Source organism: Leuciscus leuciscus (genome assembly GCF_965113295.1).
Source record: "Leuciscus leuciscus genome assembly, chromosome: 12".
In the NCBI taxonomy this organism is placed as follows: domain Eukaryota; kingdom Metazoa; phylum Chordata; class Actinopteri; order Cypriniformes; family Leuciscidae; genus Leuciscus; species Leuciscus leuciscus.
In genome coordinates this window covers 4,691,915-4,719,252 of record NC_138736.1, presented here as the reverse complement: position 1 = coordinate 4,719,252, position 27,338 = coordinate 4,691,915, and the positions used below count along the sequence as shown (strand labels likewise).

At 37.4% G+C, this 27,338-nt stretch overlaps 2 protein-coding genes across 4 annotated transcripts; one reads left to right on the top strand and one right to left on the bottom strand.

The window, feature by feature from the left end:
- Positions 1-606: 606 nt before the first annotated feature.
- On the top strand, positions 607-13,286 carry crtap (cartilage associated protein). 3 transcript variants are annotated; one of them, XM_082185932.1, is made up of 8 exons: positions 607-1,111; positions 1,626-1,775; positions 3,533-3,704; positions 3,779-3,907; positions 4,753-4,898; positions 4,986-5,069; positions 5,920-5,995; positions 12,900-13,286. In XM_082185932.1, exons 1-7 carry the CDS (start codon positions 653-655, stop codon positions 5,968-5,970), a joined length of 1,191 nt encoding a protein of 396 aa, XP_082042058.1. In that variant the 5' UTR covers positions 607-652; the 3' UTR covers positions 5,971-5,995; positions 12,900-13,286. The 3 variants fall into 3 exon arrangements, with proteins under 3 accessions (XP_082042058.1, XP_082042057.1, XP_082042059.1); XM_082185931.1 differs by lacking the exon at positions 12,900-13,286 and adding an exon at positions 6,267-8,174 and having other exon boundaries at positions 608-1,111; XM_082185933.1 differs by lacking the exon at positions 12,900-13,286 and having other exon boundaries at positions 611-1,111; positions 5,920-6,261.
- Positions 9,272-26,631, bottom strand: susd5 (sushi domain containing 5). The gene is made up of 5 exons (XM_082185877.1): positions 24,755-26,631; positions 21,951-22,149; positions 12,883-12,992; positions 11,612-11,800; positions 9,272-11,457 (listed from the first exon to the last, which is right to left on the bottom strand). Exons 1-5 carry the CDS (start codon positions 24,828-24,830, stop codon positions 10,010-10,012), a joined length of 2,022 nt encoding a protein of 673 aa, XP_082042003.1. The 5' UTR covers positions 24,831-26,631; the 3' UTR covers positions 9,272-10,009.
- Positions 26,632-27,338: the final 707 nt, after the last annotated feature.

The window sequence follows — 27,338 nt, the reverse complement described above, 5'->3', positions numbered from 1 at the left end:
TTCCAAAAATAAGTGGGCACATAATGTGTACAGCGCAATGAAACAAACTGCTTCTTTTTTTTCCACAAAAGTTAGTGAAATGATGTTCACTAACCATATGACCTAGTTGCTCAATAAGACTAATAGAAAGTTGCAAACAATGTGTGTGTGTGTGTGTGGTCCTGCAACCCCTTATGGTAATAAAATGTCTGAAATCCTTGTCCTTGTGGGGACATTTTTGGGTCCCCATGAGGAAAACTGCTTATAAATCATAATAAGTGATGTTTTTTGAAAATATAAAAATGCAGAAAGTTTTCTGTGATAGGTAGGTGTAGTGTGAGGGAAGAGAATATACAGTTTGTGCAGTATAACAATCATTATGTCTATGGAAAGTCCACATAAAACATGGTGTGTGTGACTATTTACAGCAGGCAGCAAGACAGTATGTGAACTATGTGTAAAATAAACTCTTTTAGACCCTTAAGTAAATATTGGCCACAGATGTTACCGAAGGGTTTAGATGAATAAATATTTGTTAGTAAATCACTGTAGTGTGTTTTTAGCTGCATGGGGGAAGGGAGCGCGCTGACGGATTTTGGGGACGTGGAGAGTTTGCGGGCGGGTCTTGTTCTCTCCCACCTCTCTGTGTACTTTAGGATTCCCATACGGGACCATGGCCTCCTCATCGCACTGCCTGGGGCTCGCATTTCTTTTATTCTGCTTTTCTTTTTGCGTTCTTGCGCAGTATGAGAAATACAACTTTCGCAGTTTCCCACGGCACGAGCTCATGCCCCTGGACTCTGCGTACCGACACGCTTTAGACCAGTACAGTGAGGAGAAGTGGCCCGAGAGCGTGGAGTTTCTGGAGGTGAGTCTCCGGTTGTACCGACTGCTCAAGGACAGCGAGGCCTTCTGTAACCTGAACTGCAGCACGGTACGACTCGACGACGAGACCCGCTTCAGCGACTTCCCCGAGCTCCACGCGTTCGGTAACGTGATGAGGCGAGCGCAGTGTCTGAAGCGATGCAAACAGGGGTTACCTGCCTTCAGACAGACTCTCCCCAGCAGAGAAACCATCGAGGAGTTTGAGAAACGGGAACCTTACAAGTACCTGCAGTTTGCTTACTTCAAAGTAAGCCATTAACGTTCACTCATTGCATTTGTATTCATGAACAATGCGAGAATGAGGTTATACGTTGGTGCTTTGTAATACTGTACCATAGTATAAAATAATAGGACTGTAGAGAATGTCACCATGGTATTTACATTGGTATTTTTGCAGTTTCTTAGTTGTGTAGGTATATCAGATGGTAATACCATGTACTGAATCATGTACCATAGTATATCAAAATACATGGCATTTCAAAGTACTTCAAAGAATATTACCATGATGAGACATGAGCAAATATCCATGATATTACCATGATACCAAGTGCATAAACATGGTATTACCATTGTATTTATAATACTTTTTTTTGGTGTGCATATGGTATAACATAGTAATACCATGGTACTGAATGTTTACCTTATGTACCATGGTACATTTTCAAAGTGTATGGTATTCCAAAGTACTTAAAGGAATAGTAGGTGTATACTATGGTCTATTTACTATGTCTGACTAATTGTATTATTATAAATTATTCCAGAGTGAAAATTTGGCCAAAGCTGTATCTGCAGCGCACACGTTCCTGCTAAAGCATCCTGATGACGAGATGATGCAGAGGAACATGAACTATTACAAGAGCTTACCTGGAGCAGAGGAACATATGAATGATCTGGAGACCAAATCATATGAGGTGAGACCCCACACATAAAACAGTGTTTCAGGGGCGATCAAGTCCTCATATTAAAGTCGGCATGAAACAGAAGTTGCGATAGTCTTTTCTATTGTGACGTATATTCGAGTGAAATGGCTTGTCGAACAAGAACAAATGTTAGGGTGGGACTTGATTCTGTCCATGGGGAGTTGATTGGATGGTTGTGGGTTGCTATTGGACGATCTCATGTGAGTGACAGGTTGCCCCGCCCTCACACCAGTAAACACATCATCAGATGTCTCTGCAAGAGGGAGGGGAAGTTATTTTATTTAAATATTACAAGGAACATTATTTAAAAAAATAAATAATGATGTGCACGGATAAATCATTTATAATAAATACTGCAATACAACATAAAATAACAAGAATCGTCCAATTTGATTTCATGGTGACTTTAGTCCACTTGTTGATGCAGGTTAAGATCTGCTGCCATTAAAGAAAAAGCGTGTTAAACCAAATACTAAGAAATTCTAAAATTCAAGTTAAAGGAACACGCCGACTTTTTGGGACTTTAGCTTATTCACCATATCCCCCAGAGTTAGATAAGTCCATACATGCCCTTCTCATCTCCGTGCGTGCCGTAACTCTGTCTGACGCACCCACCCCTAGCCTAGCTTAGCACAAAGACTGGAGGTAAACGGCTCCAGCTAGCATTCTGCTCCCAATAAGTGACAAAATAATGCCAACATTTTCCTATTTACATGTTGTGATTTGTATAGTCACATCGTGTACAAATAACAAGGTCACATGAGACACAGCCATCCTCTAACGGTATACACTGCTACTTGGGCGGAGTGATTTACTCCAACTCTGAGCTAACTCTCTGCTCCTCACCACGGGGCTTCTCAGGCGCTGCAAGCAAATCACTCCGCCCAAGTAGCAGTGCTTCGCCTTCTGACAATATAGTTCCCAGTGTGTATACGGTTAGAGGATGGCTGTGTCTCATGTGACCTTGTTATTTGTACATGCTCTGACTATACAAATCACAACATGTAAATAGGGAAATGTTGGCGTTATTTTGTCACTTATTGGGAGCAGTATGCTAGCTGGAGCCATTTACCTCCAGTCTTTGTGCTAAGCTAGGCTAGCGGTGGGTGCGTCAGACAGAGTTACGGCACGCACGGAGATGAGAAGGGTATGTATGGACTTATCTAACTCTGGGGGATACGGTGAATAAGCTAAAGTCCCAAAAAGTAGGCGTGTTCCTTCAATTTTCAAATTTAACTTTTCATTCAAATATGCTGATAATATTATTTATAATGGGGAAAATGCATTACCTTAGAAATATGCAAAACCAAAGAACTCTAGGGTCAGTAAGATGAATTAATACTGTACTTTTATTCAGCAAGGATGCATTAAATGTATAAAAAAAAAAAGATCAATAAGGACGTATAATGTTACAAAAGTTTTCTATTTAAAAAAATGAAAACTTTCTTCATTGAAGAATCCTGAAAAAAATGTATCATGGTTTCCACACAAATATCACTGAGCAGCAAATCATCATATTCGAATGATCTCTCTAGGATCATGTGACACTGAAGACTGGAGTAATGATTTAAAACTGTACATTTAAAAATCTCACCAATCCCATTCTTTTAAACAGTAAAATGCATATCTTTAAAAATGTACTATATGTCTACATATGTGCAATCCAAGCTCAGGGAAATGCACACAATTGTGATTCGCCTCACAGTGTTGTACAGTTGCACTCATGCTTCATGGTTCTTCTCCTCCAGTCTCTGTTCGTTCGGGCCGTGCGAGCGTATAACGGAGATAACTTCAGATCATCCGTGTCAGATATGGAGCTGGCAATGAGAGACTTCTTCAAGGTGTATGACGAGTGCATCGCAGCCTCAGAGGGATCCAGACAGATCAGAGACTTTAAAGACTTTTACCCGTCCATCGCAGGTTGGCTCTCGTCCTCTCTGCCCTTGCCATCCTTCAGCTGAAACGCTTCATCATGCCTGTTTCTCTTCCTGTAGATCATTACACTGAGGTTCTGGAGAGGAAGGTTCGCTGTGAGAGCGAGCTCACGCCGGTCGTTGGTGGATTTGTTGTTGAGAAATTTGTGGCGACCATGTACCACTATCTCCAGTTTGCTTATTATAAACGTAAGTCTGGAAAGTCCTCGATTTAAACTGCATATGTGTGGCATCTGTCAGGAGTTAGCAGCAGTAAAGCACAAACTTCATCCGTATTGTTTACTCACACACACTATGCCATTACACAAAACTTCACAATAGTAGTCACAACATAATCCACTCATGAACACACATGAATGTGAAAAACTGACATATGAAACGCATTCTACTGTTCAAAACTTTGGGGTCGGAAAGAATATTTAATGTTTTTAATGAAAGATATCTCTAATGCTCACCAAGACTGCATTTATTTGATCAAAAACATAGTGAAACAGTAATATTGTGAAATATAATTACAGATATTATATTTTGGCAACACACTAAGATTTTGTTTTTAACACTAGTTATCATGAACTAACAATAAAAATACTTCTACAGCATTTATTAATAATAGCTAATGTTAATTTCAACATTTGTCAATACATTTTTAAGATCAAACGTTGTATCTGTTGACATTAGTTAATGCACCGTGAACTTACATGAACATATTATTCCTGTGATCAAAGTCTTCAGTGTCACATGATCCTTCAGAAATCATTCTAATATAAAATATTTCTGATTATTATCAACGTTGAAAACAGCTGCAGTTTTTTTTTTTTGTTTTTTTTTTAGGATTCTTTGATGAATAGAAAGTTATTTTAAAATAGAATTTTTTTGAAATATTATAAATGGATTTACTATCACTTTTGATCAACGAAATGCATTCTTGCTGAATATAAGGATTAGTTTTCTTTTTATTAAAACCTTACTGACCTCAAACCTTTGATAGACAGTCAGTGTGTGTATAAATGTTTCTCTCCTTCGTTCTCGTTCAGTGAATGATCTGAAGAACGCAGTGCCGTGTGTGGCCAGCTATATGCTCTTTGACCCCAGTGATGAGGTGATGAAGAGTAATGTGGAGTATTATCGTTACCACAGAGAGAAATTTGGCCTCAGTGATGAGGACTTCTTGCCTAGAGTGGTAGGTGTCTCACATCATGAGAAATAATGAATGAAACTTACCTTTTAATGTATGAAGTTGTATTGATAATGCACACTCACGTGACAGGAGGCAGTTCGGTACCACAATCAGACGACGCTTCAGATGCAGATGCTGGAGTTCGCCAAACAGAAGTTCCTGCCGGATGATGAGGTGAGAGCTGACAGTATTTGGTTGGCTTGTTGTTTTACAAATATTAATAGTTCTGACTGCATATATTGCTAGTTTTGTCCACTTGGGTGCGCACTGTGCTCACTGATTCACGCAGAGCAGCGCCACTCCGCCCTCTAGTGGCCGGTCAATCAAAGTATTTAAATGCTTATCAGTGTTATTTTAGCACAATTGAGATACAATTGTTTTTTAATACTTGAAATACAATTTTTTCCCGTTTTCATTTTAATTTTAGTTAAAGTTTTAGGAATTTTGTTGTGTATTTTTGGCATTTTTATTAGTTACTTTTAATGTTTTTATTCATTTTTATTTCAATTTTTGTCTTAGCTATTTTAGTACATCAAGTTAAAACTAAATTAAAATGAGAAATGTTGCTTTAGCAATTAGCTAAATAAATAAAAAAGTTTAAAGCCTTTATATACAATGCTTATAAAAGTATTTTAATGCATTAATTATGCCTTGTAATCCACCTTATAATGCATCGTATGGTATCATGAATAATTGTAACTACAACATTATAATACTTATTTATTGTTATGAAAGTAACACTTTAGAAAATATACTTTATATATATACTTTAGAAAGTATAATGCATTAAAACACAGGACAAACAACCAATTTCAGAAGTAACAATGAATCTGCAAATATTACAATGCATTTTATCTTTGGTTACAATTATTTATGAAAAGAATAATTATGAATACACATAATATAAAAGTTATAATTAAAGTGTTTCAAGTAACTGTTTATGGCTTTAATAACTAGTGCAGTTATAAAATAAACACTATTCTCTCGCTCTAACTCTTCCTCCAACCATTTGTTTTTCTTTCAGGATGAAGTCTTAGAGTTTCTTGATGAATTTCTTGATTCTGAGGATAACTAAAAGATAAAAGAAAAAGGCCATAAAGGTATTCTCAATCCTGTATCATGTTGGTCCTTGTATTTATTTAGGGGTTGGTGATTGGAAGTGAATGTTTTTTTTACTGTACTCTGTACTAAAATATGTACTTATATATAAAATGTAAGTACAGATTTTACACATGCACCACAAGCCAAAAGATAATAAATCTGAATCTCAGTCCTTGTCAACTTACTGTATCTAAGAGAAAGCAATGTTGTGTTTTTATTTTGTCAGTTGGATTGTTTTAATAAAGATTGTTTTATATTGATCTGATCCAGTTGGAATACCATGTTAAGGGAAGATGTCCAGGTAGACTTGAGCCACACGAACCAGTTAAACACTGAAAATGTTGTATTTTTTCGTAATAAATAATGTGGAAGAAAATGCTTACACTCAAAACTTTTGTAATGCCTTGGAATAATGGTTAAATTTATCAATAATTTTCTATATCTATATAGTTTGACGAGGCCCTCTGGTGTTTAAAAAAAAAATGCATGCATTTTGCAGAAGAACATTGTTTTGGTTGTGCTTCGGCTGTGCGGATGAATATGGTTATCCTTCAACTTATAAAATATTCACTATAGGTTTAAGAGATATAACCAGTTCAGATGGAAAGGATCTCAAAGATCTTGAGTTTAGCCATTTTTTTGGTTATGCCAAGCATCACACAATCTGTACCAATGTAGTTGATATCTTCACTTGGCAAAATATGTGTAAAATGGTGTTGTGTAGAAGAAATCAAACAAACGTGTCTGTTTTGAAAGGCTGAGCCAGTAATGCCTTCCCTTAACAGTCGTAAACATTCAGACTAAATTTAATAGCAAAAGACTAAACACTGGATTTTAATAGTGCATGTGGACGGTCATTTTTAATCCAGCCTCGCTCCACATCTCCCGTTCCTCATCCCCCACCCCTTCTTTTCTTTTCTCTGTGGGTTTTTCCTACTATGGTGTGATAAACTGCACAGATACTCCATGTTCAAACACATTTAAACAAGTCTCTGTTCTCCCGCTGTGTAAGTGTTTGAATGCAGGAGTGTTTCGTGGTCTAAAAACAATCTCTTTTGTGGTATTTTCTGCTCTTACACACACATACAGAGACTCCTGGCAACACTATGCAAATGTTTGCAGTCTTATTTTAGGAAGGAAATGTTTTTTAAAGCTCCCACAGCAATTGTCGACACCAAGGAACACTAAAGCGGACATTTCCCCCCAAAGTAATTTATTGGTTAATGTTCAGTTAGTTTTCCACAGCTATGTTTAGTCTGATACCCTCGTGTCACATCTAATCGTTACAGTGTAATGTTAACCAAGCAGTTTTTTAGCTTGAAATTGGAATTGAAATGATCACAGATTAACATTAACAGAGCAAATCTCACAGCTCCATATCACAATAATAAACACTTTACAAAAACAACATCAGAGCAAATAAAATAGTTCCAATGGCTGCATTTACACCATGAATCTGGTAAGCAGTTCAGGGTTTTTTTCCCCCACCGTATAGATTGAAATATAACAGGTAAAAACCAGCAACAGCAACTGGTTTTCCTGGTCTAAAATTGAGCTGGTTTTACACTCTGCATTAAGACTGGAGAAGAGAGCAAGTGTTTTTGGCCCTTGTACGAGAAATTGCTGTGATGTTCATCTTTTATAAGTATCTTTGGATGACTAAATGTAAAGATCGTACTAGATTCTCTACTGAACAGAGATGTCACAGGGTATATTCTACAATAAAAGCTAACATCAGCTGAAAGGAAATTTAAAAAAGCAACATTTTAGTTAGACAATGTTAATTTCGTCAGGTGATCCTTGCAAATGACCCTGCAAAGTTCAAATAAAGATTTACTCCAATTATAATCAAATCAAACAATGTAAAAAAAAAAAAAAAAAATGCAACCCTTGCTCTAACAACACCTAGAAATAAATGGCTTTACTACACTTTATTAACTATTATTATTATCTAAGAGAACTGGTAAAAGGAAAAATAGCATACAGCATACTATATATATGTTTGACTTCAGTAAGACAACTGAAATGAAAAGTTACTGTATCTGATTTGTGTTTGTTTTAATTAACTAGTTCTAAAATAAAGTTTTTACATTTATAATACACGTGATATAAATATGCCTCATAAACGTAACTGGAGATAAAAAATTACTTAAGAGTAAAAAAACAAAACAAAAAAAACATGGCCAGGAAGGTTTGCTCTGACCATCAATGAGACATTTGGGAAATTGTACATATAAAATAGTCTGCTATAATAACTGTTATAGCACTTGAAACTCAGCAAGCTGTTAATGTGTTGACAGCCAATCAGAATCCTCCATCAGTTCCTCCGCGCAGAATGTCTCACCTGTGTGTGAGAGTGAATCTTTCTGAGCTCAACCCCAAGAAACTCACTTATTTATAGGAAAAAGTTTTGAAATGAACAAATGCGTATTGTATTCTAAATTTAGGGAAGAATTCTATTTATTCTGAGCCAATCAGAATTCACCCTCAGTTTCTCCGACCAGAATGTCTCACCTGTCTGTGAGCTAGAAACTTTCAATAGCGCGCACAGAATGCTAAGTTCAACCACACTCTCTTTTGACTGACTCTTTCTTTCTGTCCTTTTTCTCTCTCTCTCTCACACACACACACTAAAATAGGCTAAAGTCACAATGATTCTTTCACACACGCTCACTCACTAATGGACAAAGCTATAATCACACACAAATCTGTTAACGAGGACAGACGGGCACCACACACACACACACACACATGCACCGACCCGCAGTCCAATACAGTCCGTCCAAAGCAAGAGAGGACATCAGATTCATGACACATCAATTATCCACAATACAATGAAAATATAACGAAAAAGAAAACATGGCAAAACAGAAATACTACCCAAAATAAGCTCTAAACAATCCTGTCCAACAGACTTTGTGTGGTAAAGGAGAACTGAACACAGACATTGCATGTGTCATTCAGAACTGAATTGAGAATTTGTTTTGAATTCGAATGCAATTCTTGAATTTGAGGCAAATTTAAGTGAACTGAAATTCAAACTCCATATAACTGTAATTTCACTACAAAATGATGAAAAGCAAAGTTTGTCAACAAAGAAAGCTTTGTTTGATAGAATGAACGTATTGATGAATGATGGATGGGTGGATGGATTGATGGATAGATAGACGATAGATAGATAGATAGATAGATAGATAGATAGATAGATAGATAGATAGATAGATAGATAGATAGATAGATAGATAGACGATAGACAGATAAATAGACGATAGATAGATAGACAGATAGATAGATACATAGATAGATAGATCATGGATGGATAGATAGATAGATAGATACATAGATAGATTGATCATGGATGGATAGATAGATAGATAGATACATAGATACATAGATAGATAGATCATGGATGGATAGATAGATAGATAGATCATGGATGGATAGATAGATAGACAGATAGATCATGGATGGATATAGATAGATAGATAGATAGATAGATAGATAGATAGATAGATAGATAGATAGATAGATAGATAGATAGATAGATAGATAGATAGATAGATAGATAGATAGATAGATAGATCATGGATGGATATAGATAGATGGATGGATAGATAGATAGATAGATAGATAGATAGATAGATAGATAGATAGATCATGGATGATATAGATAGATGGATGGATAGATAGATAGATAGATAGATAGATAGATAGATAGATAGATAGATAGATAGATAGATAGATAGATAGATAGATAGATAGATAGATAGATAGATAGATCATGGATGGATATAGATACATAGATAGACAGATAGATAGATAGATAGATAGATAGATAGATAGATAGATAGATAGATAGATAGATAGATAGATAGATAGATAGATTCACATTTATGAATTAAAAGAGAGCCAATTTTTCCATTCTAGTGTACGTAGACTGTGATGTTCACACATGACTGGTTCTGCATGGATGCGTGTGTAAGCAGTGTGTCTTCATGAGCATCTGTGGACTCTCACACAGTCTGCTGTAACTCAATGCACTGCGTTTGCCTGTTAGTTCCATTGAGCTGGTATTGCGAGCTCTTTAGTTGCCTCTTCTTATAACACCACACCCCCAAAACCACACCGACCACTGCGGCCGCCACCCCGATGATGATGGCTGCGATCATCGGCCCGTGGCCTGACCCGGGACAGGGGTCCTCAGCACACACACCCTCCCCTGCACGCTCCTGCTGGTCCAGGCTGGGGTCTCCACCTCGTTCCATCACGCTACGGTTTTCAGGGATTTCAGTCGGGACATGACCGGGGATGTGCTCCAGTAAGTGGCTATTATCAATGGTTTCCCATGGATCCTTAATGACGGGTGTGGGAATGCTGGTAATTTCATCATCCAGACTGACCATCCCCGCCGGTGTGGACGCGCTCTCGGAGGCCAAACCCCCTTGACTGGTGCTCACATTTTCAGGAGCGGAAGCCGGAGTGTACGACTTGTGAAGAGCAGTATCATCTGGACTGGGTGTGATCGGAGTAATGAAGGTGGTGGTTTTCATCTCCACACCGTTTGGACTGTCAGTAACACCATCAAACCCCAATGTTTTGGATCCATCAGAGTCTGTTTCCTCTGGTTTCTCCATCTCATCTTCTGCAAGTCCTTCAGGCGTTTCCTCATAATGTGTTACGACAGACTCTTCCTTCTCAAGTCTGGTTGTCTCTTTGCCAAGCTCCTCCCCGTCTCCTTTCCTGTGGATCTTGTCCTTAGGATTTTTAATTTCTCCATCTTCTTCTTCTTCTTCTTCTTCTTCAGGACTGTAAATCAAACCTCCGGTCTCTTCTTCCACAGGATTTTTGGCTCCATCCTCAAACTCCTCCACTTCTGAGTGTCCAGTCACGCTTTCTGTCTCAATCCCCTGTTCTGGTCCCGCCTCCCCTGTGGACTCGCCTCCAGCTTTATCTTCATCCAGAGTTATGGGATATCCATCTAGCCAGGATTCATCCGTGCCGCCGGCACTGGGAATGGCGGGTTCATGGGTGGGACGATCAGTCGGACGGTCGTGTTCCTCTGCGATCGTGTCGGGATCAGATTGGCTGTCGGATGTTTTGACCTTCACGTGATCCTCGTCTTCACTGGGGCTTTTAACAGAGGAGGAATCCGTAGTGATACCCGGATGCTCCTTCTCTTCCTGGAAGGCCTCTGAAGGAAACCAGAACATGTGTTTCTGACTGAGCTGAGACACTGGAGGTTCAGTGACTGATACTGTTGAATCTTCATCATTCTCCTCCTCCTCTGACACAACCGTCCGTTCATGCTCAGGTTCAGGAGTGGATTCTTCTACTTCTACTTCACGATCAGTTGACTGCGTTCCTCCTGGAATCAAGGAAATATGATGCTCCTCCCTGGGATTCTCCATGAGATGGCCATCTGTGAACTTATCCTCATAGTCGATGTGGCCTTCAGGATCATCTGCAACAAATAAAACATACTGAAGACTACGCAGCTACACCCGAAAGCCAAATAAACCCTTTGAACCTCTAGAATTGAGCATCTCGGAGTCTCTTTCTCACGTTCGGCTCGGCTCTTAAAGTTCTTAAACCTCACCGATGAGTTTGGAGCTCACCTTTAACGCAGTTCTGCACCAGACCGTACCATTCTCCACAGCTGTCACAAAGCAGACTGAAGGCTGTTTCTCCATCGGGCAGTGTGTGTCCTGGCTCACAGGAGTACAGGACTTCATCGCCCAGATCCAGCCCAGTTTTCCCCTGCAGATGTGAGTGTGGGAATGAAGGCGGCTGTCCACATGGAGCATCTGATGGAAGAAGGGGAAGTGGAACAGGGTCAGACATAAAGGAGAAGAGTTAATAAAGTGAAAAGGATGAATTACATATAAGGCCTGTTTCACACTGCACACTGAATTATCAGGCTCACATTGTGCTTTCACACTCACAGCATTTCTACAACAAATACAGAAAATAGTGCATACAGAAAGAGTCATTTCAGGGTCACTATATTGAAAAATCCCTCTAATAAAAGTCATAAATTATAAAACAGTTACTGGAGTTTGTCTGTTAACTAACTACCAACTAAGTGCTAAAATGATCTGGATTAAGTCAGATTTAGTTTCTTTCCTTTATTTATTTAGTTTTTTCAAACAATAGGCAAGAATTTATGTTAAAAAAATATATATAAAAAAATAGAAAGCTTTTGTAACATTATAAATGTCTTTACTGTCACTTTTGATTAATTTAATGCATCCTTGCTGAATAAAAGTATCAATTTCTTTTAAAAAATCTTTCTATTTCAGATAAATGCTGTTCTTTTGAACTTTCTATTAATCAAAGAATCCTGTTAAAAAATTGTACACAACATTGATAATAATCAGAAATGTTTCTTGAGCAGCAAATCATCATATTGGAATGATTTCTGAAGCATCATGTGACACTGAAGACTGGAGTAATAATGCTGAAAATTCAGCTTTCCCATCAAAGAAATAAATTGCATTTAAAAATATTTTGAATTGTAAAAATATTCCATAATATTACTGTTTTTACTCTATTTTTGATCAAATAAATGCAGCCTTGGTGAGCAGAAGAGACTTCTTTTAAAAACATTAAAAATCTTACCGGTCTAAAACTTTTTACCAGTCTAAAATGTATTTTAAAAAATTAGGAAAGAAGTCTCTCTCTCAACAGGATCATCACATTTGAGGTCCTCCTTGTCATAAAAAGTTTGAAAACCCCTCTACTCACATGCTATTGTTCTGGTTCTTTCACATACAGTATATGAAACAGGCCAAAGTAATTAGGTATGTGCTACATGAAATATTCCCTCATAAGTGAAAAAACACATCCCCCTTCTCCAGTTTCTTAGTTCCAGTGATTTAAAACTGACCGTTATCTTTCACACAGAACACGCCCAGTCTCTCAGTGTCGGCGGTCAAATTCTCCAGCTGAACGTCAACTGGCCTCAAAGTCCCCGGGACGCCACTGCACACTGTGGTCCTGAAATCACACGTTGGCAAGTTGGAAGTGAATTAGAAGAATTTTTTCTTTAATTTTTTTTGTCCTCTTCCTTATAAAGGCAACAGACAAGATGTCACTGTTAAATTCTGCTTACATATGCAGCTCATGCACATTTCAACTTGCATACACAAACACACACACACACCTTATGCAGTATATCCCCGTCACATTGCTAATGTCTCCAGTGTTTGTATAAATTCACATCACAGGTCTGTTTTCTATCATGTGTGCATGTTTTCAAAGTTTGTGTCTCCCACCATTTTCTGAGTGCGTCTGTCAAAAAAAGTGATTAAAAAAGCAACAAGCCATGAGAGACTCATAATATTTGGAGGTCCTTGGCATTAAAAAGTTGGAAAATCCCTTCATTACATGCACTGAAAAAACAACAAAAAATGGAGTAGGATTACCTTTGAAACAATTTTCACTCATAAATTGCTTATGCAATTCACAAATAATTACAAAGAAACGGCAAGTAACACATTGAATTAAACATGAAAATTTGAAGCAGACTGAAATATTAGTGATCTGCCACGTCAATATAGAATGTGGCATTTGCATTTATGGTCATTTTACAATATAGGTCACATCCATTTTATAAAACTTGACTTCAAGATGTCACTCTTAGAAAGAAAGGTTCTATATAGAACCTTAAAGGTTCTGTCAGGCGCTTCACCTAGAACCTTATGGGTTCCCATCATGGGATCATTTTATTGATTTAAAGCGCTCCTATTATGTTTTCTTTCTTTTTTTCCCCGGGATATTACCTTTCGTGAAGTGTGTAATATAGTTGTTTGTGAATGTAAAAGGTCTCCAAAGTTTTGCATGACAATTAAAGTTATTTTCTCCCCAAAAAAACAATCGATTCTGAACGGCCTGAAACGAGTCCCACTTCCTGCACAAACCTACGCAACAATGTTACAAATTTGCATAATGCCAGTATTAATTGGCTGCCCGTGAATAACGTCTACTTTGCCCCGCCCTCAAACAGTGTAGTTGTAGCCGAGACTGGAAGAGTTTGGTTCGTGTTGTCGACATGTCGAGAAGACGCTGTTTTCTGCTCATTGGTAGCCATCATTCGTATCACTGTGTGTGTCAACTGCTGAGGAAGCTTCCGGAGCTGAAATTCAGATATAGTAATAGGCGTTTCGTTTCCAACACACGCTGTAAGCGCTCGACCAATCACAACAGACTGGGCCATCTGACCAATCAGAGCAGAGCAGGTTCTCAGAAAGGCGGGGTTTAGAGAGACTGAATCTTCGAACGAACCGTTTTCAGACTCTTTGAGAAATGAGGTGAAGTGCAATGTATATTATGAGAAAATTAAAGTGTTTTTGACCTTAGATGCATGTAAACCTATTGTAGGAGACTCCAAAACAAAATTAGGAACCTTTAAAGCTACACTGTGTGATATTTTCCCCCATCTAGCGGTGAAATTGTATATGACTACCCAGTGAATATTAGTTTCTGTTCCTTTCAATTCCGAGGGCGTTTTAACTCCTACGGTGGCCGTATTATTCCAAGATTAACATGGCTTCCAGTTCAACTTCGTCCAATTGCGCCTTTAAAACTATTCATCACCTGTGATCCGTCGCAGCACAGATTTATGTTACAAGGTAAACAATACTTTTTCCCCATTGACGCGAGGAAAAGTAACGCAAGTTATACTAGAGGTCATTCTGGCGTTATGCACAACCATGCTATGGTTAGACAAGCAACTATAAAACTTCGAATTTACACAAATAGGCTGAATTACCTGTCGAGGAGAAAGCAGGCAACTTCGCCGTCCGTTTTAAAATCTTTGCTCCTCATGAGCTCTTTCCATCTGGGAAAAGTTACTCCAGTATTGACTTTGGTCTTGCTGATTTGCTTCGCGTTGACGTTTTAATTCTCTCTTTCGCTTCCTTGGCGACTCTGCTACATGTCCTCGAAAATAAGCGTGATCCTCCATCAGCAATCTTTCAAATCTGCCGGCAGTCGTGAGTAATCTCCCCCTCGCATTCGTCACGGTGTCACTGAGTGTAAAACGCGAAAGGCGAAGCTTGAATTTCCAGGTATGTCCCTCTTTGGCGAATGTATTTTCAAGATGGAGGCGCAACATGGCTGCTGCCATTCGAGCGACTCGCTCGTATGTATTATAAATGGCAGATTTTACGCTTACGAGAATACTTTATTAGTTGGTGGAAGTAATTACACATGAATGAGCACATATACTTTTGATAGAACAAAGTGTTTTTTTCTAAGAATCAACTTAAAAAGTTACACAGTGTAGCTTTAAAATAGCATAATGGGGCAATTTAATTCATTAATTTTGTTTTAATTCATTTTTTATTTAAAGGGTTAGTTCACCCAAAAATGAAAATTCTGTCAGTAATTACTCACCCTCATGTTGTTCCAACCCCGTAAGACCTTCGTTCATCTTCGGAACACAAATTATGATAATTTTGATTAAATCTGAGAGCTGGCTCACTCCTCCATAGGCTTCTAAAGACGTTATAACTTGCTGGCCCAGAAAATGCATTAAAGACATCGTTAATATAGTCCAAGTGACTACAGTGGCTCAATCTTAAGTTTATAAAGCGACGAGAATACTTTTTGTGCGCAAAAACAAACAAAAATAACGACTTTATTCCACTATTCATTTCCTTCTCTCTGAGCCTCGAGTTTTTTCACGTAGTGTTTTTGCGCAGCGCGTCTGTGTTGCACGTCACACGTAGGCTCACTATTGGCCGACGCTGGTCATGTGTGTGATGTGTGGTGACGTACAAAACAGAAGCGCTGCGCAGTTATCCTACGTGAAAAAACTCGAGGCTCAGAGAGAAGGAAATGAATAGTGGAATAAAGTGGTTATTTTTGTTTGTTTTTGCTCACAAAAAGTATTCTCGTCGCTTTATAAACTTAAGATTGAGCCACTGTAGTCACTTGGACTATATTAACGATGTCTTTAATGCATTTTCTGGGCCAGCCAGTTATAATGTCTGTAGAAGCCTATGAGGAGTGAGACAGCTCTCAGATTTAATAAAAAATATCTTAATTTGTGTTCCGAAGATGAACAAAGGTCTTACGGGGTTGGAACAACATGAGGGTGAGTAATTACTAATTACTGACAGAATTTTCATTTTTGGGTGAACTAACCCTTTAAATTAATCTTTTATGAATTAAACAGCTCATAAACATATTTATTACAAGAAAAAATGAAATAACCTGTTAAACATGAAAGGTATTATGCAATAATTTAAGACATTTCTCCTTATATACAACCTTTTTGGCATGAAGGGCTCTTTAAAATTGAGTCAAGAACCTTAAATAGAACCTTATTTCTAAGAGTTCAGTCGAGGTTTCTGAATATACTGGGCATATTATACAGCCAAGAATGTCTGTCTGTTTTGTCCCAATTCTTTTAGAGGCATTCCTCCAAATGTTTGTGAGGGAAGTAAGTTGCTTACCTCACCTTTTAACACTCAGCTGTGAAGTCTTAATCAGAATTATGAGCATGTGGGTATGTCTGAGCGAGTGCCGAGCGAGGCTCAAACCACAACCAGACTGCATGAGTCCTTATGAGACTATAGACTCTCTTGGGACAGTGTTAAGTTACTAGGAAACACCCTGTGCCAAAGTTTAGTGATGAAGACTCAGCTGAACCGGGGTAGATTGTCTTGAGGTTAGATCGCAAGTAGATATCCATGTGTATGTCATTAACGTGAAATGTATGCGTCACATCCAAAAAATCCTTGTGTAATCTATAGGTTGTTCTGAAGGGAAGGCCACTCCTTTTGCCGAAACTCACAGATGCAAGTGATATTCAGCAAAGGCCTCAAACATGAATAAATTCATACTTGATAACAATAGAATGCACTGAATTTTGTAGTCCAGACCTATTAGAAAGACGTGTAAAGCTTAGAACAAACAATATGTCTTGAATTAGGCTTGTTTTTCTTAAGCCTATAAGCCATTGTTTTCTTGTAAGCAAAAATTAAACTTAATATAGTTAGATTTATACACACACACACACATTAATGTTGTTCTTTTGAACTATCTATTTCTCAAAAGATGTTTTCACAAAAATTATGAAGCTGCACAACTGTTTTCAACATTGATAATAATCAAGTATGATCATCTAAAGGTGTGTGTGTGTGTGGGGGGGGGTGGGAGGCAGTAGTTCAATACCAGTTGCAGGTTGCTATCGTTGTCCGTCAGCTCCCTCATGTGTTTTAACACTCTTGGATCAATTCTTATAAATGTATAAAGCTTTTAATACAGTTGATCACTCTATTCTGTTATCCAGATTAAGTAGTATTGGCGCATCTAATTTACCTTTATCTTGGTTCTCTAATTATCTATTTAGTAGATCCTAACATGTAAAGATTAAACTACAATTAATCTGAGCCTTTGACTATTAACAGAGGGGTACCTCAAGGCTCTGTGTTGGCTTCAACCCTGTTTTAAGTTTACATTAATAGTGTTTCCCAGGCTAATTTACCTTTATCTTGGTTCTCTAATCATCTATTTAGTAGATCCTAACATGTAAAGATTAAACAACAATTAATCTGAGCCTTTGACTATTAACAGAGGGGTACCTCAAGGCTCTGTGTTGGCTTTAACCCTGTTTTAAGTTTACATTAATAGTGTTTCCCAGGCTAATTTACCTTTATCCGCTCCCTCATGTGTTTTAACACTCTTGGATCAATTCTTAGAAAAGTATAAAGCTTTTGATACAGTTGATCACTCTATTCTGTTATCCAGATTACGTAGTATTGGCGCATCTAATTTACCTTTATCTTGGTTCTCTAATTATCTATTTAGTAGATCCTAACATGTAAAGATTAAACTACAATTAATCTGAGCCTTTGACTATTAACAGAGGGGTACCTCAAGGCTCTGTGTTGGCTTCAACCCTGTTTTAAGTTTACATTAATAGTGTTTCCCAGGCTAATTTACCTTTATCTTGGTTCTCTAATCATCTATTTAGTAGATCCTAACATGTAAAGATTAAACAACAATTAATCTGAGCCTTTGACTATTAACAGAGGGGTACCTCAAGGCTCTGTGTTGGCTTCAACCCTGTTTTAAGTTTACATTAATAGTGTTTCCCAGGCTAATTTACCTTTATCTTGGTTCTCTAATCATCTATTTAGTAGATCCTAACATGTAAAGATTAAACAACAATTAATCTGAGCCTTTGACTATTAACAGAGGGGTACCTCAAGGCTCTGTGTTGGCTTTAACCCTGTTTTAAGTTTACATTAATAGTGTTTCCCAGGCTAATTTACCTTTATCCGCTCCCTCATGTGTTTTAACACTCTTGGATCAATTCTTAGAAAAGTATAAAGCTTTTGATACAGTTGATCACTCTATTCTGTTATCCAGATTACGTAGTATTGGCGCATCTAATTTACCTTTATCTTGGTTCTCTAATTATCTATTTAGTAGATCCTAACATGTAAAGATTAAACTACAATTAATCTGAGCCTTTGACTATTAACAGAGGGGTACCTCAAGGCTCTGTGTTGGCTTCAACCCTGTTTTAAGTTTACATTAATAGTGTTTCCCAGGCTAATTTACCTTTATCTTGGTTCTCTAATCATCTATTTAGTAGATCCTAACATGTAAAGATTAAACAACAATTAATCTGAGCCTTTGACTATTAACAGAGGGGTACCTCAAGGCTCTGTGTTGGCTTTAACCCTGTTTTAAGTTTACATTAATAGTGTTTCCCAGGCTAATTTACCTTTATCCGCTCCCTCATGTGTTTTAACACTCTTGGATCAATTCTTAGAAAAGTATAAAGCTTTTGATACAGTTGATCACTCTATTCTGTTATCCAGATTACGTAGTATTGGCGCATCTAATTTACCTTTATCTTGGTTCTCTAATTATCTAATTAGTAGATCCCAACATGTAAAGATTAGACAACAATTAATCTGAGCCTTTGACTATTAACAGAGGGGTTCCTCAAGGCTCTGTGTTGACTTCAACCCTGTTTTAAGTTTATATTAATAGGTTATATTAATAAAAAGTTTATATTAATTTCCCAGGCTATCTGTATAGTGAGAAAACCTATATTCACCTATACATGGATAATACCATTATTTACTCTAAAGGATCATCATATGATGAAGTTAGGATTAGGGTAGGATAGTTTTTAATGATTTAAATGTAGTCTTGAATAGCACAAAAATGAAGATAATGTGGTTCAGAGAGAATAAACCAACCATGTAATAAAGATAATACATCCCTAAATGGGGCAAAACTTGAAGTGGTATCTTCATATATATAGATCTCTAACTTTCACTGATCATATAATCAATCTTCAGGAGAAAGTTAAATCTAGACTTGGTTTCTTATATCAATATAAATCTACATTCACTATGTCAGCCAAGAAATATCTACTATTATACCACTATTTTACCGTTATTTGACTATGGTGATGTGTATAATTAGATGTGTTATATCATGCAGCTATTAGGCTGATAATGAACCTTACAGAACGCATCACTGTGTATTAGACGGGAAATACACTGGTGTATTTTTATTTATGAAGTCCTATTATTTGCTACCCAAATATCTTCAAGAGTTGCTGCCACCTCATGTTAGGATGTATTCAACCAGATCATCTAATCATAATCCTTTTAATTATCCCTAGGAAGAAAACTGTTTATGGTCGTTCTGCTTTTGGCTTTACTGCTCCAAATGATTGATTCACTGTAAACAATTATTGTTGGCTTAACTTAAAAAAGTAAGTTACCTGGTTGCCTTAAAAATTTGAGTTCATTGAAATTAAAAAAATGTTTTAATACAATAAAGGAGATTAGTTTAATAAATAGAAACTCAAAATATTATGTTATCTGTGCCACATTCTAAGTTGATTTGACAAAAGAATAAAAGTGGTGATAACAAATCATGAAAATATTGTGACCCCTTGACCATATTTGAGAATAAAGAATAAATAAAATGTAATATTATGAAAATATAACATCATGCCAAATTATAATCTATTTTAACAATATATAATGTAATATATATAAAAAATACTTGTCAGATGCCAATCTGTTTGATATGTTTTGCTTAGGTGTCCATATACTTTTTGGGCCAACTGTACAGTATATGTTTCTTTTTTTTTTTAAATGTCGCTTTGGACCACATTTTCAATGTGATAATTATTTTGGGATTTGTGCTCAGTGGTAAAGTAATACAGCTCAGCAATGGAGCAGCAGAGAAGATGAACACATGGAAGGTGCTGATATGTTCCCTCACAGCAGCTCAGGTCCATTTCTCTCAGGCCCTGAGGTGTAAATGGGAATGTTCTGGCTGAATTCACAGGTAGGACTCTCTCTCTGCCTTTGCAATCACACACAAAAACACATATATATACGCAAGCAACGTATCTCATTATCATGCCTAAAAAAAGCACAATGTCCGTTCAAAGTTTGTGAGAGTTACTTTTAAAAATAATGATTACAATATTGCATTACGTTACTTTTTCTCTCCTGGCCTTGGCTTGCTTGCTTTGTTTTTAATAACAAAAATTAAAGTTCTGTTTTGGGCAAATGTAAAGGCCCTTTCACACCAAAAGTGAAATGAATAAGCCTCAAGCTGAAGGAAAAGCAGATGTATGCCTCTACAGTAGATGGCACATCTCAAATAAACCTTTCAGCTGTGCTGCCATTCTGGATCGCAGAAGAATAGGACGAATGAGAAGAAAGTTACAGGCTACATACTTCCCTACTATATAGTGGGCGAAAAGCAGTATGTCACAAAAGATGTCGGAATTCACAGTACTCATAAAAGAGTCGGCAAAAAGTACCCGGATGACCTACTACTTCCGGTGAGATTCTGAAGTGAGCATATGACGGACACTTTACTATCCCATGAGGCCACGGGAGAGGATTTGTGAATGGCAGTGAAGCGACGCAACTGATGCTAGTAGGTCACATGACAGTGACAACATGGCGAATGTAGTACGTCCACCCACACACTCATACTATAGGCTATAGAACATACTTTTTTAGCTGTCGTGAAGTAATTACTTATTTAAAATAAGTACCTACTCAAGAGAGAATGCGATTTCAGACGCAGCCCAACACTTTTACTTAAGCAATAAAAAAAAAAATGTAAACACAAATTTTATATTTAGTCATTTTTGCTTAGTGTGTTTGAATTGGATCATTGAAAGGTCAGCAGCAAAGACATTGGCTAATAAAGTGAGATTAAGTGCATAAAGTATATTTGTATTATTTAACACATTTAATTATTCGTGTAATATTCTGTGTTTGCATTTCACAGTTTTTATTAATTTTTAGGAAGACTGGAATGTGTCTTTGTCTATAGACTTTATGTAGCTCCGCCCCTTTTCAGCGCTGCGCTCGTTGTCTTTTGACTTCCGGTCTGTATTTTCACAGCGATTTTCCGTGTTTATGAATGAACGGCTCGTTTTAAAATCTTCCCGGTCTACTGACATTTGTTTAGTCATCTGCTTTAAACATTACAGTCCTCATGATAACTTTCGTTAACTTTACATTACGTAAATCCACTTCAAAAGCGAATTACTCCTGGACAGCAGCGCCATAGAAATATACAGAGCGACCGCAAAAACGGAAGTTAAAAGACAATATTCTAAAGATGGCGGCGCCCTCGTTTCTCTGGCGCATAAGGTCAATAGGCTAGAACTACAATAACCATCATGTTCACATATGCACACAGATTCCTCTCAACATGGGGACAGGAGAGCTGTCAGTCAACAAATGGGAAAACAAAGTATCTTGCGTTACTTGTTTGAAAAAGTAACTCAGATATTTAGTTCAAAAAGAGTGTTACTTTCCCAGTTACTTGAAAAAAAGTAATCTGATTACATAACTGGCGTTATAGTGCATTACCCCCAACAATGCAGCACTCTGACCTATACAGCATAAGCCCTGTTCTTCAGGTAATTAATGTTCTTACCCCACGCTCGGTCCGGAGAGCCAACCACGCGAGCAGGCTGAGAAAGCACATTCCAACACAGCGTGCTGCAGGTCGGCCCCAGACGCCACCCGGGCCCCGTGAGCGATGCAGGCGTGCGTCGCCGCCTCAAACCCTTCCTCCTCTCCAGCTTTGGGAAAACTCTCCAACTCCAGTAAGAACACACGTCCTAGCGGAGAGACTGGTACAAACAAACCAGTTTAAATAGCGTGTTACTCCTAAGAATGCACATTTGAGAATACATTACCTCGAACAGGGGAAATGAGAAGGACATCAAGACATTTGGAGAATTCAAGGATATAACCAGAGCAAAGATGGTATGAATGGCATGAGTTACACCACCAAAGAACTTTGTATGTCAAAAGGTAATTTTAAAGAGCAGGATACAACCTGAATAGGATCAAGTGAGGGAAGTTATATTGTTTTGGGCATTGTGGCAGTGGAAAGCTATACCAACTGAGGGTTAAAGAGATGCTGTAAACATGAAGAGGATCTGAAATCAGTTTAAAAATTAATCCACATATAGCAGTGGCCAAAAGTGATGTCTGGACTATATCTGTTTTTAATTACACTGTACAAGTGCGATTAAACCATCAAAATATGAGGAATTTATATATATATATATATATTTTTTTTTATATAGTCTTTTATACATATTTCAAATATGAGGGAAGAACAAAACACTAAACTTGGTTAAAGTATTTATCTGACAAAATTATTTAGCAAACTACAGCTACAGGTTTTATTTAGCTATATATATATTAAAAAAAACAATGCATAGAAAAACAAAAAGCTCACAGAAAAAAGCATACATTGACTGCAACATATTCAGTTCTTAATATTTGACACATTTTGACACTATGACATGTTTTGAAAAATGGGTGAAGATGTAAATTTTCCTATAGGGCAGACATCACTTTTGGCCATGAAAAATACAATTTTTTTTTTAATTTTTTTTTATTGCCATTGATGATTCCATGAAGAATCTTAAACATCCGTGGAATATTTACAATGAACAAAATATTTTTTCTTGTGGAAAAAGGTTCTTTAGATTATTCAAATATTCTATACATTAAGAAAAATTGGTTAAACTGTTCGCTGAAAGCCTCTCTGGGAAACCAACCATGGTTCTTCTATTGCAAAAACCTTTTGAAACCTTTATTTTTAAGTGTGTACACACATAAATCCACACATTTTATCACAAGTCCCACCCTGACTATAGTGTACACACATATACACATGATGTAAACAAGCAAATCCTAACAAATCTCTCATAAGGAAACTTCATTCCATCATTAGTGTGACACGGTTTCACACAGAGGAAATAAAATAGCAGCTTGAGTGAGTCAGTTCCTGTGTAAACTCTCTGAACTTTCACAGCCTCTGATTCAGTGTCTCTGAGAGTTATTGTATTAGATTTATGCCATAAAAATTAAACTGAGGTTATATGATCACATCACCAAACGTGGGACGTTTTTTAAGAAGCATTCAAGTATACTCATACCTCCATAAATACACAAAAGTTAACATCATTATTTGGGATCCATTTGAAGAGTCACGGTTAACAGGTTGGTGTCAGTGAGGTAAATCCATTCTGAGTCATGTTCAGAAGTCTGACTAATCAATCTGACCCAACCACAAACAACCTGTCATCTATCAATCGTTTGTTACAAATTCATTAGTGTCATATTGATGAGTCTGTTATGCTGATGTGAAGATATCAGGGGTTTGTGGTGGATGAACATGAAATTCATTAAGGGAAATTAGATCTTTAGTTAAAGGATTTTAACTCTTCAAATATCAAACATGAATATTGTGTGAGAAAAGGGGAAACAAATTTGAAATATAGACTACAAAGAGCATCCAAAACAATGGGACAAAGCTTATTATTTTGTGTTAGGATTGCTGTGAATACACTGTAAAAAATGTGTTGTTTCAACTTAAAAAAGTAAGTGTTCATTCTGACTAAGTTGAGTCAACTCAAATATCCAAGTTGTCACTTAGTACAAATTCACATTTCAAGTTGACTAATCCTAAAATTTTAAGGCAGCGTGAAAACTTACTTTTTATTTTTTACAAATATCATGAATTTGGAGTCATAAATATCAAGTTCTTACGTTTATTACATTTGACCTGAACAAAATTTTTCATTAAAAAGTGAGATTTTTTTTCCAAAAACACAAATGATAAGCATCTATCTGTCAGATTTATGTTTTTTTGTTTTTTTTGTCACATGAAAACAAAATAGCTTCTTGCATGTTGGACATGTCAAACTGACTTTGAATTTGGCTTGACTTTTTTATTTATTTATATTAATTATTTTTTTAACAAATGAATGCTTGCGTGATTATTACTTAACATTTAATTTTCTCAAAAATGTCAGCCTTTGAATGAGCCTCCAGACAAAATCTAGATGTTTTTGAACTTTAAACCGCATTGAAAAAAATTAATTGAATTTATTCAGATCAATCTGAATTTTTTAAAGTATTTTAAACAACTTAATAGAACGAACACAAAAACAATGTGCGTCACGTCACTGACCTAGACTAAATTGTTATTTAGAGGAATTACTTGCGGCTTTAGCTAATTTCAGCTTTTCCCTCCATTTCACACACAAACATGCATCTAAACACACACCAAAAACAAATATAACACTCACACCAACTGTCTAACCTTTTGGAAGCTGGACACACACGCATGCGTCCATTCATTACCTCGCTTATAAATGCGTATTGCAGAGGCGCGTGAAACAAATGACCCTAACCAGACCATCAAGAGAAACCCACCTTGCGCGCGCGTCAGGTAAACCAGGTATCCCAGCAGAAGCGGGAGCGCGAGCTCTCGGGGACAGGCTCGCCTCATTCTCACAGGGCTGAACAAGAGTTGATGGAAAACGGTCAAACTTTTCCAAATCTGACAGGAAAGGTGAAAAATCCCAATTGAATTGCGCACTCCAAGAGGACAAGCCCGATGATTCCGATAGGCGAGAGAAAAGAACTAATAGACGCAGTGACGAGGTTTATCTGACCATGAAGTACATTACCGCGCTGCTGGTGCGCTCGTGCGAAAACTCGCACGGCGTTGTCAGTAAATACGTCATGACTCAGAACCTGTGCAGTACCGCATGAGAACAGAGGCTCTAAGCACTGGGACTGTTCCAGTGCCGTGGGGAGTCTGTGCTTCATTGGCACAGAGGAAAGTTTGCCACCGTGTAATGCGTTTTTTCTTTACTAGGACCGGACCCTTCATTTTGGTGCGTCTTGTCACCATAGCGCGCCTGGCTGCAAGTCAGTTCAGAACGAGCAGGACAAAACCAACTGTGCCTGTGTCCTAAATTCTTGGGGCCAACCTCAGGACACATTAACTTTGATGAAGCTGCTGTTGGGCAATATGTGACGTGAAAGCATAATGGGTGTTACCACCACCCACAAACACACACACACTCCCACTCACATTCATTCAATTGTAAAGGCTTTTATGCTGGAAAAAGAGATAGTGAGTGTGAATTAGCAAGTATGTTTGTTTTCTTGTGAGTAAATGGCAGGATTGTGGTCAGCCAGCGCAGGCTGAACAGCTTCTAATGTTATTTCCTTCAATAACAGAGCTGTGTGTGATCCTAAATTCCTTACCTTATTATTTAGTCAAGGCTTTAGCCAAACAATTACAGCTTAAAGCCGGCACACACATTTAAAACCGTGAACCTGCATAAATTTGACCTACACTGAGATCAGTCCTTTATTAAATTCCTATAACTAGAAAAAGTTCAACAACACATTGTATATTTTCACGTATAAGCAAAATGATCAGCTTCAACAATGATGGCAAAACGTCCTGGTCAAGAAGAGGCTATACAGCAGAGAACAGAAATACGTTCTGATAATGATCCTATTAAGTTGCAAAAATGTTCGTTCTGAAAAACATCGAGTCCATCTCTTGTTTATGCAAACGTTAGAGAGAACATTGAGGGAATGTTCCATTTTGTCATTTTGCAAACATTATGCGAACGTTACTTTGGAATGTTCTCCTAGTAAGAAGTAGATTAGGGAAGAAAAAAAAACATTCCATGAATGACGTTTAAATAACGTTTTTGTGCTAATGTTTTGAGAACATTATTAACCCCTTCAGACCTGATTATATAAGGTGTAAATTGAATATACATTTGCATAATTTAGGTAAAAAGTGGGCTTACTCCTCCTGTCTAATCAGTTAGCCATGCCTTTCTTTTGTGACGCCTGAAGCTCAGTCAGATTAAGTTATGGGTCACATCTTTCATTGTGATTAGTTGATCAGGGACTAGTTAGTGATTACTCATATTATACAATTTATACAAGAGTGATGTTCATTTCAATGGAAGCAGGGTTTGAAGGGGTTAAAGACCAGATAACATTGAACGAACATTCTATTAATGTTACTGGAAGAATGTTTGTTCATAACTTCAAGAGAACCTTTCCAGAACGATAGCCAAAGTAAGTTCCCTGTTAGCTGGGAGGTTCTTTTTTGTCAAATTTAACACTTCACATTTAAGCCATTCAGTTCTATTTCGGACTCATTTTGACAAAACATTCTTTTCATAGTCTTCTGGCTCATTCACATGGCCTTTGGCAAATGTTCTTGGCCTCCATCTTGTTGTCCTGCCATGCACACCATTATTGTTCAGTCCATGATGGTGGACACTAACCTTAGCCAATGCAAGAGAGGCCTGTAGACTCTGAGATTACTCTGGGCTTCTTTGCAACCTTCTGGAATACATCGTGCTCTTGGAGTGGCTTCTGTTGGATGGCCACACCTAGGAAGAGTAGCAGTAGTGTTAAAAATCTTCCATTTGGACACGATCAGCTTTGGAAGAGCCAAAACTCTTTAGAAATAGTTCTGTTACCGCAGCCTGGCAAGCATGACGGTGTTTTAATTTGATTCTTTAGTATCGTCTGGCTGAACACGTCATGTTCTGCTAACTGAATAATGACTGTGACTGGAAAATATTTAAGACCATTTGCAATGAAAACCATGCAGGATCAAAACTCACCTGCAGCACGGCTCTCTCTCGCCCTCTGCTGTTGTTATGCAGGAATCGTGCAGTATAGAAACTCAAATTCAGACTCATAATGGTAAACATTCCTTTTTCATGCACATAAATGTGCATTTTATAACAACCAGACTGTGTTAAGAATAACTAGTGCATGGCTGTAGAAAATGTATAATTCATTACTATAGGCTACTTAAGTATTATTTTTGGAGAATTTGTACCTCACTGAAGTATTACTGAACCTGTACTTTTACTCTGTTGTATTTTATTCAGACAAAATGATGCATTACAATTTCATTTAGACCTCTGAAGTCATCGTGACTCAAATAATCTTTGACCTTCAGTAT

Excerpts from the sequence above, each read along its gene's own strand:
- crtap (XM_082185932.1), top strand. The coding sequence starts at position 653 with ATGGCCTCCTCATCGCACTGCCTGGGGCTCGCATTTCTTTTATTCTGC. Across the intron at positions 1,112-1,625 it reads TGCAGTTTGCTTACTTCAAA|AGTGAAAATTTGGCCAAAGC; the intron begins GTAAGCCATTAA and ends AAATTATTCCAG. Across the intron at positions 3,705-3,778 it reads CTTTTACCCGTCCATCGCAG|ATCATTACACTGAGGTTCTG; the intron begins GTTGGCTCTCGT and ends CTCTTCCTGTAG.
- susd5 (XM_082185877.1), bottom strand. The coding sequence starts at position 24,830 with ATGAGGCGAGCCTGTCCCCGAGAGCTCGCGCTCCCGCTTCTGCTGGGA. Across the intron at positions 11,801-12,882 it reads GTTCTGTGTGAAAGATAACG|ATGCTCCATGTGGACAGCCG; the intron begins GTCAGTTTTAAA and ends TTCTTCCATCAG. Across the intron at positions 11,458-11,611 it reads GGTGCAGAACTGCGTTAAAG|ATGATCCTGAAGGCCACATC; the intron begins GTGAGCTCCAAA and ends TATTTGTTGCAG.